A 13157-nucleotide genomic window follows, 5' to 3' on the forward strand; every position below is an offset into this window, starting at 1 on the left:
GTGGAAAGATGGAAGGAAGGAAGGAAGGAAGAAAGAAAGAAAGAAAGAATACATATCCTGAAGTTTTCCTGGTAAAGCAATGACTCATTCATAATGGCTTTTTTTTATAGCCGGGTGGTGGTGGCACATGCCTGTAATCCCAGCACTCTGGGAGGCAGAGACAGGTGGATTTCTGAGTTCAAGGCCAGCCTGGTCTACAGAGTGAGTTCCAGGACAGCCAGGGATATACAGAGAAATCCTCTCTTGAAAAACATAAATCCAAAAAAAAAAAAAAAGAAAAGAAAGATAGACAGACAGATAGATAGATTGTGCTTTTTTATTAGAATCAGGAGATCTAGGGAAATGTTCAACTGAAGAAAACAACTCAAGTTCCTAAGTCACTCATAGGCTGGCTCTTCTAATGAGCCTGTTATCACATGTTTAACTCACAGGGTTAAATTAAAAACCTCACAGAGACCACATGACTGGCTCCCAGCCATCAGTCAGGTGGTTTTCTATCAAGCATGGCAGAGATGAGTCTGAGCTTTTAGTTATAACCACTAGACCATGATCAGTTTCCAGTTGGGAAGGAAGCCTGTGACTCAGAATGGAAGGGACGGAAGGTGACAAGTATGTGACACAATTGTATTCAAATCACTACATAAAGTAACAAAGTCATTTTGCAGACCCTCAGACCTGCAGGAGAAAAAGAGCTTAACACGGTTTAATACCCATGCATTACACATGAGGAAAGAGCCCAGAGGGAATGTCTGCCTTGGAATCAGGAGCAATGGATGATTTACGTATTAGCAACAATCAAACACACAGGCTGGGATTTCCTTCTCATTCAGAGCCAATGGCACTACTGAGAACTGTACAGTAGCAGGGTGGGTGCTACCACAACTTGGGAGACAGAGGCAGGTGGACCTCTAGATCAAGTTCCAGGATAGCCAGGGCTACACAGAGAAACCCTGACACAAAAACAGAACAAAACAACAACCAAAACAAACTAGCAAACTAGCAAAAGAATGGAAGCTTTCAATAAACATTACAGTACATAGTGCAACCTAGAAAGTGGAGGAAACATTATTCACAGACTTAGTCTGCAACCCCAGCCCGTGGGAGGCTGAAGCAGGAACCTAAACGTGAAGTCAGACTGGGCTACATACTGAGACCAATATTTAAAAAGAAAATTCAGCTGGGCAGTGGTGGCACATGCCTGTAATCCCAGCACTCTGGGAGGCAGAGGCAGGTGGATTTCTGAGTTGGAGGCCAGCCTGGTCTACAGAGTGAGTTCCAGGACAGCAGGGGCTACACAGAGAAACCCTGTCTTGAAAAAAACAAATCCAAAAAAACAAAAACAAAAAACAACAAAAAGAAAGAAAGAAAGAAAGAAAGAAAGAAAGAAAGAAAGAAAGAAAGAAAGAAAGAAAGAAAGAAAGAAAGAAAACTCTTCAGTGAGCTGGGTGTAGGTGCACATCTTCAATCTGAGCACTCAGGAGCTAGGGCAGGCAGATCTGTAAGTGTGAGGCTGGCCTGGCCTACACAGTAAGATCCAGGCTGAGGAATGAGATCCATTTGTCTCAAACAAAACAAAAACTTCTTTAGAAAGAAAACAAGAGGATTTGATAAAAAGCGCTGAACTTGGGCTCAGAAGCCTGGAGCACGCACAGCTCTCCCGGAGGACGGGAGTTTGACTCCCGAGGACCTGTATGACGTGGCCCACGACTGCCTTCAATTCCAGCATCAGGAATCCAGTGCCCTTCTGTGGCCTCTGTGGACACTGTACTCATACACACAATCCCCAACACCTCCACATATACACATAATTTAAAACTAAGACAAATAATTTTTCAAAAACTTACTGAATTCAAAAATCTGTATTTCCTAACAGCTTAACTTTCTTTCTTTCTTTCTTCCTTCCTTCCTTCCTTCCTTCCTTCCTTCCTTCCTTCCTTCCTTCCTTCCTTTCTTTCTTCCTTCCTTCCTTCCTTCCCCTCTCTCTCTCTCTCTCTCTCTCTCTCTCTCTCTCTCTCTCTCTCTCTCTCTCTCTCTGTTTTTTTTTGTTGTTGTTGTTTTTTCGAGACAAGGTTTCTATGTAGCCCAGGCTATCCTGGAACTCACTCTGGCCTTGAACTCAAAAATCCGCCTACCTCTGCCTCCCAAGTGAATCAACTTGTCCAAGCGCAAGATGGAGAAGCAAGGAAATGATGCATCATGACGAATCCTTTCCTGAAGTGCTGGTCACCAGACCTACAGCCTCAGGACCACCAGGAAACTGGTTAGAAACTCAATTCTCAGAGACACTCTAAGACTCTGAAGCTCTGGGATGGGAAGAAAAAAAAAAAAACCCAAAAAACTACCCTTTGCTCACACCCTCCTAGCATGCAAAATTCAACAACCACCGTAGTTAGGGACTGTGTCGCAGCCTTCATGGGGCTGCTGGCCTCCACACTGAGAACAGTCAGGGCCCAGAGAGCTCCGCTTGTGGATTGTAGGTACTCATGTTTTCCAGATTTGCAATGGAGCAAAACAACTATGAGCGTTCTTACATGTTAATGGTTATAGCTTTTGTCATGAAAACCATGATTTTCTTGTGTATGTGTGTGGGTAAAAATGGCAGAGGCCAGTTCAAGGGTTTGAGACTTGGGACCAAACAATGAAACTATCTTTGTCTTGTGTATGTGTGGAGGATGTGTGTGCGCTCACAGGCCTGAAGACACTCTCCAGGGTCATTCAGTTCCTTTTTTTTTTTTTTTTTTTTTTTTTTGAGACAAGGCATCTCACTGGCACAGAGCTTATCAAATGGGCTGGGGCGGCAGCCAGCAGCGTCTGTTCACCTCCGCCTCCCCAGCACCCAGATTACAAGTGTGTGCCTGGCCATTTTGACCCAGGTCCTGGGAATCAGTTTGTTTGTTTGTTTGTTTTTTCTTATTACTGGCAAGCACTTTACCAATGGATCCATCTGTGAAACCCAGAAAAATGTATTTTCTAGGAAATACCATCAAACGTTAGAGAGAGGCATTTCTGAGATTCCTGACATTTTCTGTTCCATTTAAAAGAAGCAAGCTAGCCAGCATCTTACAGCTTCCAGTTTCAATCTGTTTACATGTGATGCTTGGCCAGCCAAAAGGGAAAGAGCTTTGGAGAAATTTTCTGCATACACAGACATGGGGAGAGAGGGCATCTTTTAATAGCTTTTTCAGACAATAGTTTATACTCTGACCCTAAAACCAAAATCAGCCATAGCAACTTAAGAGTTAGCTGCTGTGTGGAATCTGAGAACTCTAGGGCTTTTTTATATTAAACCCATTGGCCTTTCTTGCACGTGGAACAGTTTAATTATTAATCTGAGATTCTGTAACATCACACATTAGAAACCAAAGGCTTAACCGGTCATGTAGATCTGCCAAAGGTTGATACGTTTTATTAATCTTCTTACATAAGATTAACAAATGTGACTGCAGAGAGGAGACCCGAACTAATCACAAAACCTGTTAATGTCTCCATATTGGAAGCAAGTTCTATAAACCTGAAAACACAAATGTTATCATTACTAACAAAAACTATTGTTTGCTCTCCTTGAAAGGACAAGATCACTGTGTTCAAGTGAACATACTATTGTCTGCTCTAAAAAGTAGTAAGAGTTACCACGGAAAAGATGGCTAGTTGCACTAGTGACTCAACCGCATTTACTTAATTAAGCAATCACCACGCAGTTAATGTGAACATCCTCTAGAACAGTGGTTCTTAACCTTCCTAATGCTGCAACCCTTTGATACGGCTCCTCTTGTAGTTGTGACTCCCAACCGTAAAAGTATTTCATTACCACATCATAATTGTAAGTTTGCTACTGTTATGAATCATATTGCAAATATCTGCTATGCGGGATATCTGCTGCTCAACCCCCAAAGGGGTGGTGACCCACAGGTTGGGAAGCACTGATCTAGGACATTAAAAAGGCACGTGTGTACTCAAGAGTCAACATAAAATCGGGCTAATAACTACTCTGATTCATCATACGTATTTATAAAGAGAACCAGCCTCTTCTGTTCCCTTTAAGAGATGCAGTGGTAAAATACTAGGATATGAGCAATTTTACACATTTGTTTTTATACCATTCACTAATGTATATAGTTTTCAAAAATCAAATAACAGACAAACATTTGTTATAGAGAGATCTCTTATTTCATTGAACTGGAGGCTCTTTGAAAGCCTGGGTGTCTTTGAAAACTGCTGCTTTATGGACCCTAAGGGAGGGGTTTTTCCCTTACTTTGATTACACGTTCTGTCCCCTAATACTGCTACAACAGAAACACGCATCTGTGTCCAGAACTTCGTACAGCTGCAGGAGTTACCGTTTGTGGAAGCGATGTATGTCATTTACCCTTAGTGTCCACTAAAGACCAAAGCAAAGTCTGAGAGCTTGGGCTGGAGAGATGGCTCAGGGGTTAGGAGCACTGACTGCTTTTGCAGAGGATGTGGGTTTGGTTCCCCGCACCCGCATCAGGCTGCTCACAACTGCCCGAAACTCCAGTTCGGGAGAATCTGATGGCCTCTTCTGACCTCCAATGGGCACCTACGTGTAACTGCACCCAGTCATATATAAACACATGATTTTTACATTTCTTTTAATTAAAAACTTTTTTAAATATGAAAAGGACCTTGGTGATTCACTGCATCCACAGAGAGGGGATAGGATAGTGGGGGTAAAAACTGCTTCTATTCTGAGGCCTGGCTTATAAGGGGTAAAATCTCCAAGAGTGTGAAATAGCTGTTCACTGGGAATCTTGGCCTAAACAGGGAAAGACCAGGACACTGTGAGGTGTCCCTCACAGACAGACACAGCTAGATGGGATGACCAAACTTGCAAGGCCCAGCCTGGCAGTTACTAGGGCATGTGTGACTGACAGTGAGGCAAGCAGGCTGTGTACTGGCTACCCAGTTTCCACATCCTGTACCTCACAGAACTTGAGGCATAAAATGAGTCCTTGCTACTTAGTCTATTTAGCACTGCAAGGCAAGGTTGTTTCTTGAACATACTTTTACCTACAAAATGGGATGGACTAAAAGGTTGTTTCAGGTGGGTACATATACTTTGAAATATATAAACTGAAGTTCTGAGAACAAAAGCACACCTCTATTAAAAAGTCTACATGGAAAAATGAGTGCCTGGCACTATCTGACTGCAGAGGGTTGGAATGTTGCAGATCCGGAGCCCCATCCTCTTGGGCCATTTGTAATATTCTTAATAGCCATCTAGTGCTTACCTCTGTGTCAGATCTAAGATCCTCATCACTGCCGGGTAAGACATATTTAAAATATACTAACAGATCACTAGTTTGCATCAATCCAAAAGCCAGGAATAGATTCCATCATCTGAAACCTATAGCAGAGATCCCCCAATTTGCTGTAACCCACTATAGTGACCACCATATTTAACATATGACTTATTATTTAAATTCAAGTAACAGACGCTCTACAAAATGACTCTCATCTTACCGATTCTGAAAGGATTTCCCAGCAATGTTGTCTCTGTAGGAATCAAACAAAACATGGTACTGATCGCGGCTCCATTCCAGAACCACCTACAAGAAAAAGAGAAATACCAACACTTTCTGTGCATCAAAAACTAATAGTTCACAGCCCGTGAGTAGCTTGCTGCTTCTCTGCCCTCCAAGATGGAGCTGGACCCCAGAGAGCAGCATCTCAGACATGTTGAGAAAGATGTTTGGATTTCAAAGAACATGAGAGAAAAGGCCAGAGAAAGGTGTTCTGAACACGTTGAAAATTTTACCAGATGTTGCAAGGACTCTGGGATCCTTACAGTATTAAAATGCTGGAAGGAGAATTCTGCATTGAAAGACTGTCTAACTGCTTACTACAATGATCCAGCCTTCTATGAAGAAGGCAAACTGGAATACCTCAAGGAAAGGGAAGAATTCAGAAAAATTAGAGTTCCTACCAAGCAAAGGCTACGGAAGCTTCCCACAAACATGTAGGCAAAGAGGTGATCAGAAGTCACATCTTCTGGAAGCCAGCTGTAATGTAAACCAGAAATGATGGACTGAAACAATGTTTGCTCACTCTATGAGCAACCATGAAAATACTGATTTTTTTAAATGAAAATATTTATTTCAGAAAAAAAAAATCAACTAACAGCTCAGTACAAAAGTTCACTTCAAGTCATAAACAACTTTGAAAGGAGCAGATGAGGTGATCCAAAGCACCCACCCACCCACGCCACGGGTGCCCCACATCAGACACCCTGCTCTGGCCAGCAAATAAGCTACAACCATGGCTTGGCCATCTGAGAAGACTTAGGATCTCACTAGCCTTGGAATGAGGTCTGGGAATACAAAATGTTCAGGAGTGATGTTGGAATGGGGTCTGGAAGGAGGGAGAGAAAGACAATGCCAGCTAGTTGGAAGAATGTGTTTGGGGCAAGTTGCAAGAGGCCGACGGTGTGGTTGGATTTTTTTGTCTTCCTTTTTTTTTAAGTGTTCATTGGTGTTTTGCCTACATGAATGTCTGTGTGAGGGAACCAGAGTTACAACAGGTGTGAGCTGCTACGTGGGTGCTGGTAACTGAACCCAGATCCTCTGGAAGAGCAGCCAGTGCTCTTAACCACTGGGCCATCTCTCCAGCCCCATGTGGTTAGCTTTTTCAAGCAGAGAATAGGTAGATAGATACCAGGAGACACTGGAGCTAGGACAGAAAGCTGGGTCCTTACTATGGCCATGCTCTGCCATGCAAGGATTAGCAGAAGCTCTGGAGAACAGCCGCCGTAGCCGCTGATGTCTGGGAGAACAGTGTCAGAAGAACACCAACAGCAGAAGAGGTTAACATGACCTTACGAGTACTACCAGGCTTCCACTGATGGCCTAGCCACAGAAGCTCCCGACGGATGTTCACTAACATCCGTACACAGGCCTCATCTCCTCCTCCGTTCCTGAGTCCTGAGGAAGGGTCCTCCTTCCGAGCCAACACCCTACCTCTGTGTAATGGCCTCGCCCATCTCATGGCCTTTCCTCCTTTCCTTTTTCCGCACCATAGATTTTGCCTACCGGTGCATAAGCACGTTCTAGGTTGTTGGAAAGCCTTCACTTTACACCGTACTAGCTGATAACTCCATCTGAAATCCTCTATAGCTTTCAAAGTCATCCATACCCTTCAGAAACCATCAGTCCTGTCCCCCACTTCTGCCCTCGTCCATCTTGGCCTACCAAGGTTCTATGCTGTCGCGTCCAGTGACATTTGCCAGCTCTCTAGCTTAATTCTTGAGAGCTGACTAGTTCCTCTTTCTAGAAGCATGTTCCTCCCCCTCTATTACTCCGGTGGCTTCCCTACCACAGGCCTTCTAGCTCCGTGCTGTTTCTCTGCCAAGGCAGGATGGCTACAGGATTCCTGGCAAGACCCAGGACCCTGCCATTACCATGGTGAACAAAGCTAGACCTGCAAACCACTGTCCTCCCGCTGGGCTTCAAATTCCTGGACATGTCACACAGAACCAAACTCGTAGCTATAAAATGTCATCTATCCTGTGAAATGCAGGTGTGCCAACTTTCAATAGTATAAACTGCATGACTATCAATTTATTGAGTATACACGTAGCAATCAATTCGTTTGAGAAGCAAGCAAACCACAAAATGAAGCGAGGAAAATCGTTCTCGGTTAGCAGGCCGTCCAGAAGATGCGGTAGACAGAAGGGTGGGTGTGTACGACCTCACCAAGGGTCACACTCAGCTCAATCCACGTCTCACCATTCATCCTTTGCTCCAGCAACCTTTATCTTGACTGTTGACAGTGAAATCAGCCACCCACGGTCCGTAGCCCCACCCCATGCCTGGCTGTTGGCTTTGCTGCTTTCATCTGAATTTTTTTTTTTTTTTTACTTTTGCCTGCATGTGTGTCTGTACGTGTGTTTGCAGTGCCTGTGGAGGTCAGAAAAGGGCATTGGCTTTCTTGGACCTGGTGCAACAGACAATTGTGAGCTGCCATATAGGTGCTGGGAATCGAACCTAGGACCCCTGGGAGAAGAAGGACCAGCACTCTTAAATGTTGAGCCACCTCTCCAGCCTCAGCGTTGATGTCCTTATTAGCTTTTTGTTAGCCAGGCACGCTAGACCTCTTATTAAACAGAGCATGGCTTCTGGAACCTTCACTATTGTAATGGCAGGATACTTAAAACATTATGCTGCACTAAGGCAAATTTAAAACGTACGCAGGGATTAATGTCACTTTTTACATAGGGAGTGCTAGGTTGCCCCTGGAAGCTTTTCTTCCAGATGCCATCCTCTAAATCAACCTCTAAACCTGTGGGTCTCCACCCCCTCTCGGGTTCCCATATCAGATATTTTTATATTAGATATTTACATTATGATTCATGATATAATTTTATCATGAATGAAATACTTGGTAAAAAGGAATTTTCTAAGAAATGAAATAATTTTATGGCTTGGGGAGGTGGGGTCACCACAACGTAAGGAACTGTGTACTAAAGGGTCACAGCATTAGGAAGGCTGAGAACCACTGCTCTAAACCATTTTCCTCTAAATATGGTTTGTTGGTAAACAAACAGACCCCACCGATCAGGGTGGCTTGTTGGTAAAATCTGAGACTAGATGAACTATAATACTATTTATGAAAGTTATTTGTGATATGCCATATGGGGGGGGGCATTAGTTTTAAAAATAAATCCCATTAGAAGGTAAAAATGTTTCTCTGTTTCTGTCCGTCAGTCTGTCTTTCTGTTTTCTGTCTGTCTGTCTCCGGCCTCTCTCCCCTTCCCCCCCACCCCGTCCCCTTATGCGAGTGCATTAATGTATGTGGATATCAAAGATATCTTCCTCATTTTCTCTCGTTAAGCATGGAGGTCTCTGATTCTGCTAGGCTGGATGGCCACCCGGCTCTGTCCCCACCTCTCTCTCCAGGACTGTGACTGGAGAACATGTGTCTGCACTCATTTTTACTGTGAGTGCTCATGAACAGAACCCAGGTCCTCATGCTTGCAGGGCGGGCCCTTTACTGACTGAGCTGTCCCCCTGACTCTGACTTCTCCTCCAGGGGTCCCTCCCTCCTCCCTCCTTAGCCATGGGACTGAGCTTGGGTCACCTGACTCTAGCTCTGCCCAGGCTGCTCCCTCAGACTTAGCTTGCAGTTGGCTCATTAAATTTACACTTATGAATGCAGCCATTCAGCAGTTCTAAAACCGATGTTTACCTAACACACCAGACATCCAGCGACCCAGAACTATTTCCCTCAGATGGCTACAAATGCCTGCGATTACATAAAAAGTGCATTTTCTTATTCAGCCCTTATTGCTCAAATTCTCAGATGAAGTCGAGACCGGCTTCTGTAAGTCATCCTCTGATCTCCACACGCATGTCATCATACACTTGCATGCACACACATGTAACACACTGCTGGGGATCTGTTAGGAACACTGCTAAGAGGGAAGCTGTGGTGCTGAAGAGGTGCTCCAGCAGCTAAGACAGCACACTACTCGGGCAGAGGAATGGGTTTCGGTTCCCAGCACTCACATCATTGGTTGGGCTACACCCTCCTGTGTAACTCCAGTTTTGGGGATCGCATGCCTCTGGCCTCAGCCAGAAACTAACCACCCTTACCTGTAACACACATAGACACACATATACGAACACACATGATTAAACATATAGAAGAAGAGGAGGGGGAAGGTCTAGGAAGATGGCTCAGTGGTTAAGAGCACTTGCTATTCCTGAAAAGAACCCGGGTTCAGTTCCCAGTCCCTGCATGGCAACTCAAAATGTCTATAACTCTGGTTTCAGGGAATTTGGTAGTGTCTTCTGGCTTCCTTAGCATCATGCATACACATGATACATAGATGTGCATGCAGGCAAAACACTCTTGTAAAAGCGTTTATATGGAAGAATGTTTTAAGTAGATATAAAATAAAGATAATAGTTTTTTTTAATGGAAAAAGAAAGAGGAGAATTGGGTCTGGAATATAGGGCAGAATATGTGAATGATATGTACAGAATCCTGTATTTATCCCCACACAATACAAACATCCAAAGATTTACAATCGGAAGGCATGTATTCGAACCTGATACTTATCAGTCCTATTTGCCAAAGCTTTTCTACAATGTATACATTTATCAAAATATCCCACAGCATCTCGTAAACATATGCACAGTTTCTACGTATCAATTCAAAGACAGACTAGCTGTCTCCATGCCTACAAGCTAGGAACTCGATCTGACACTTTTAGTTCCAGATCCTCCCACCATGCCCAGCACAAACATCATGAATGCTTTCAGACAAGGCTAATGGATGCATGAGGGTGGAATCCTGGAACTGCTCACCACTCCCGAGTTTCTCTCCAGAACTTTCTACTTTGAGTCCATTTCCACAGGGTTGTGGTGAAGATGAGAACTAGAACTTAAAGGGGCAAAAGAGCAGGCTCAAACACAGGCACAACACTCTCTGCAAAAGCACATTTCTTCCCTTTTTTTTTAAGGACGGAGAACGTGGCAGATTATGAAGCTGGAGGGGCACATGAACTCTGCATAACATAGCTAGGGCTTTTCCTAATCGGAAACTCAGAATGTCTACATTATGGTACATTTCTTAGTCCTTGCTAGTCTTACACTCACCTGCCTCGGGTCAAGACTAGGCCAAGTTCCATTCTCCACCTACATTCTTGAGTAAAAGATTCTCAATATACTGACTATGATAGTCACCTGACCCTCTGGAAAGTCCCAGGTAGTGTCATGCTTGCTAGCCAATAGATTTAAAGGTCAACATGCTTAGCCAATAGGTTTGAAATGTAACCTGGCTGATGTAACCTGTGCCCCTAAAAAGTATAAAAACTGTACATTTGGGGTTGCCTTCTCATTACTCTCCTCAAGGGACCAATTGAGGGTTGACCCCGATGCGCCAGAAAATAAACCTCTTGCTTTTGCATCGATCTGCATCTCGGTGTCTCACTTGGGGACGTCTTGAAGTTAGTACCAACAACTGAGGGCTAGGGTCTTACAACACAAAAACAGACAATGGAATTAAACTGAAAATCCAGAAATAAATTCACATGTCTACTGACACCTGCCAAGACTACACACTGGATAACAGACAAATGGTACTGATTAAACTCAGTGTCTACATGTACAAAAATACAAATAGATTTATACTTATCACCATGAACAAAACTCAACTCCATATGGATAAAAGACCTTAACCATAAACCTGGATGCACTAAACCTGATAGAAGAAAAGTAAAAATAGCCATGAACACATTGGCACAGGAAAAGTCTTTCTAAATAGAACACTATTAGCACAGGCACTAAGATCAACAATTATTAAGTGGGACATCATGTAAGAGTAACTTTTCTTCTGTTGTAATTATTGTCTGGGAGGCTTACTGCCTCGTCTGCTAACCTAGGCCTAGTCCCAGAAGCTTTCAGCCTCTGCACAATCTAATCTAGGCCTAGAATGTTTTCAGTCTCTGAGACCTGCTGCTGGATAAGCTCACTCATTCTTTCTTCCTCTTTCTTAACTCTAGCTATCTGGTTCAACTCATGTGTTCTGGCTTAAACTCCTCTCCCGGATGACTTACTCAATCTGAAGTTTCTCTTGGCCTCTGAATTGCTGTTTGACCTCAAACTAACTCTAGCAATCTGTTCTAACCTTCTGGCTCCTTCTCGTTCTCTTGCTTGTTCTGTCTTACTGTGTCTACCTTGTTCTCTCTTCAATCTGTCTCTGTAAAACTCTCCTGGTAACACTGCCTCCTCCTCCCTCTCTGTGCCCCTCTACCTGCCCTCTCAACTCTAGTGCACTGTCTCCAGGAATGCTGCTGTATTCCTGGACTGTCTGTCTCCCCCTTAAGTAGCTTCCCTTTCCTTCCTCTTCTCCAGAGTTGGACATATCCTATTCTGCCATATCTTTCTCTGATTCTGTCACTTTGTCTACCTCTCAAGTAGAGATCACTTTCAAAAGTGGCTACTTCCTCCTACAAACTTTCTTTACCTTCATTGTTGAGATTAAAGGCGTGTACTAAGGGTGTGTTTGTATTCCAGCCAGAGGGATTGAAGGTATGTGCTAAGGGCTAAGCCACACCCTAACTATAAACAAGTTTGAATATTCTGTAACAACCTTAAGAAACTGAGACTATTCTGCACAGCAAAGGACTTCATTATTTGGACAAAGCAACAGCCTACACAATATGAAAACTTTTTTTTAAAACCAACTACACATCTAAGGGGTAATCCAAAATACATAAAAACCCAAGAAACTAGACATCAAAAAAAAAAAAAACAAAAAAAACAAAACAAAATAACCCGATTAAAAATGAAGTACAGATCTAAACAGATATGTCTCAAAAGAGGAAAATCAAATGGCCAAGAAGCAAAAAAAAAAAAAAAAAAAAAAAAAAAAAAAAAAAAAAAAAAAAAAAAAAAAAAAAATTGTTCAACATCCTTAGGCATCAGAGAAATGCAAATCAAAATTGCTTTCAGATTTTATCTTATACTTCTCAGAATGGCCAAGATCAGTAACACAAGTCACAGCCCATGCTGTCAAGAATGTGGAGTAAGAGGAAGGAACACTCACCCATTGCTGGTGGGAGTGCAAACTTGTACAGTCACTATGGGAAACAGTTTGGGGGTTCCTCAGGGAGATGGGAATCCGTCTACCTCAAGACCCAGTCCTCCCACTCTTGGGCATAGCACCAAGGAATGCTTCATCCTACCAGACACTTGCTCAACTAAGTTCATTACCAGAAACTGGAAACAACCCAGATGTCCCTCAACAGAAGAATGGATAAAGAAAATGTAGTTCATTTACACAATGGGGCATTACTCAGCTGTCTAAAGAAACAATGACATCATGAAGCTTACAAGCAAACAGACAGAACCAGAAAAAAAAAAAATCATTTTGAGTGAGGTAACTCAGACCCAGAAAGACAAATATGGTATGTATTACCTTATATGTGGGTATTAGCTGTTAAGTAAATGATAGCCAAGCTACAGGCTATAGAACCACAGAAGTTAGGTATAGATTAAGGGAGTAAGGGAGACAAATAGATCTTGTTAGGAAAGGGATAAAGAATAATTATGGATGGATGGGGGGTTAGAATGGGGAACAGGAGAAAATACAGGGAGACACCTAAAATTAAGAGCCATTGATGGGTAGTATGGAGC

General features: G+C 43.1%; 2 protein-coding genes across 2 annotated transcripts in view; one reads left to right on the forward strand and one right to left on the reverse strand.

The window, feature by feature from the left end:
• The window catches only part of Gnptab (N-acetylglucosamine-1-phosphate transferase subunits alpha and beta), a 72180-nt gene that overhangs the window by 44147 nt on the left and 14876 nt on the right, over positions 1–13157 (reverse strand). Inside the window, exon 2 of the mRNA XM_052165770.1 lies at positions 5482–5567. Coding sequence (XP_052021730.1) covers positions 5482–5567 — 86 coding nt within the window. The remainder of the gene's footprint in view (positions 1–5481; positions 5568–13157) is intronic.
• Positions 5592–6054, forward strand: LOC127671096 (COX assembly mitochondrial protein homolog). The gene has a single exon (XM_052165772.1). The coding sequence runs from the start codon at positions 5661–5663 to the stop codon at positions 5979–5981; it is 321 nt and encodes a 106-aa protein (XP_052021732.1). The 5' UTR covers positions 5592–5660; the 3' UTR covers positions 5982–6054.

This window comes from Apodemus sylvaticus, chromosome 20 (assembly GCF_947179515.1).
Source record: "Apodemus sylvaticus chromosome 20, mApoSyl1.1, whole genome shotgun sequence".
Classification (NCBI taxonomy): Eukaryota; Metazoa; Chordata; class Mammalia; order Rodentia; family Muridae; genus Apodemus; species Apodemus sylvaticus.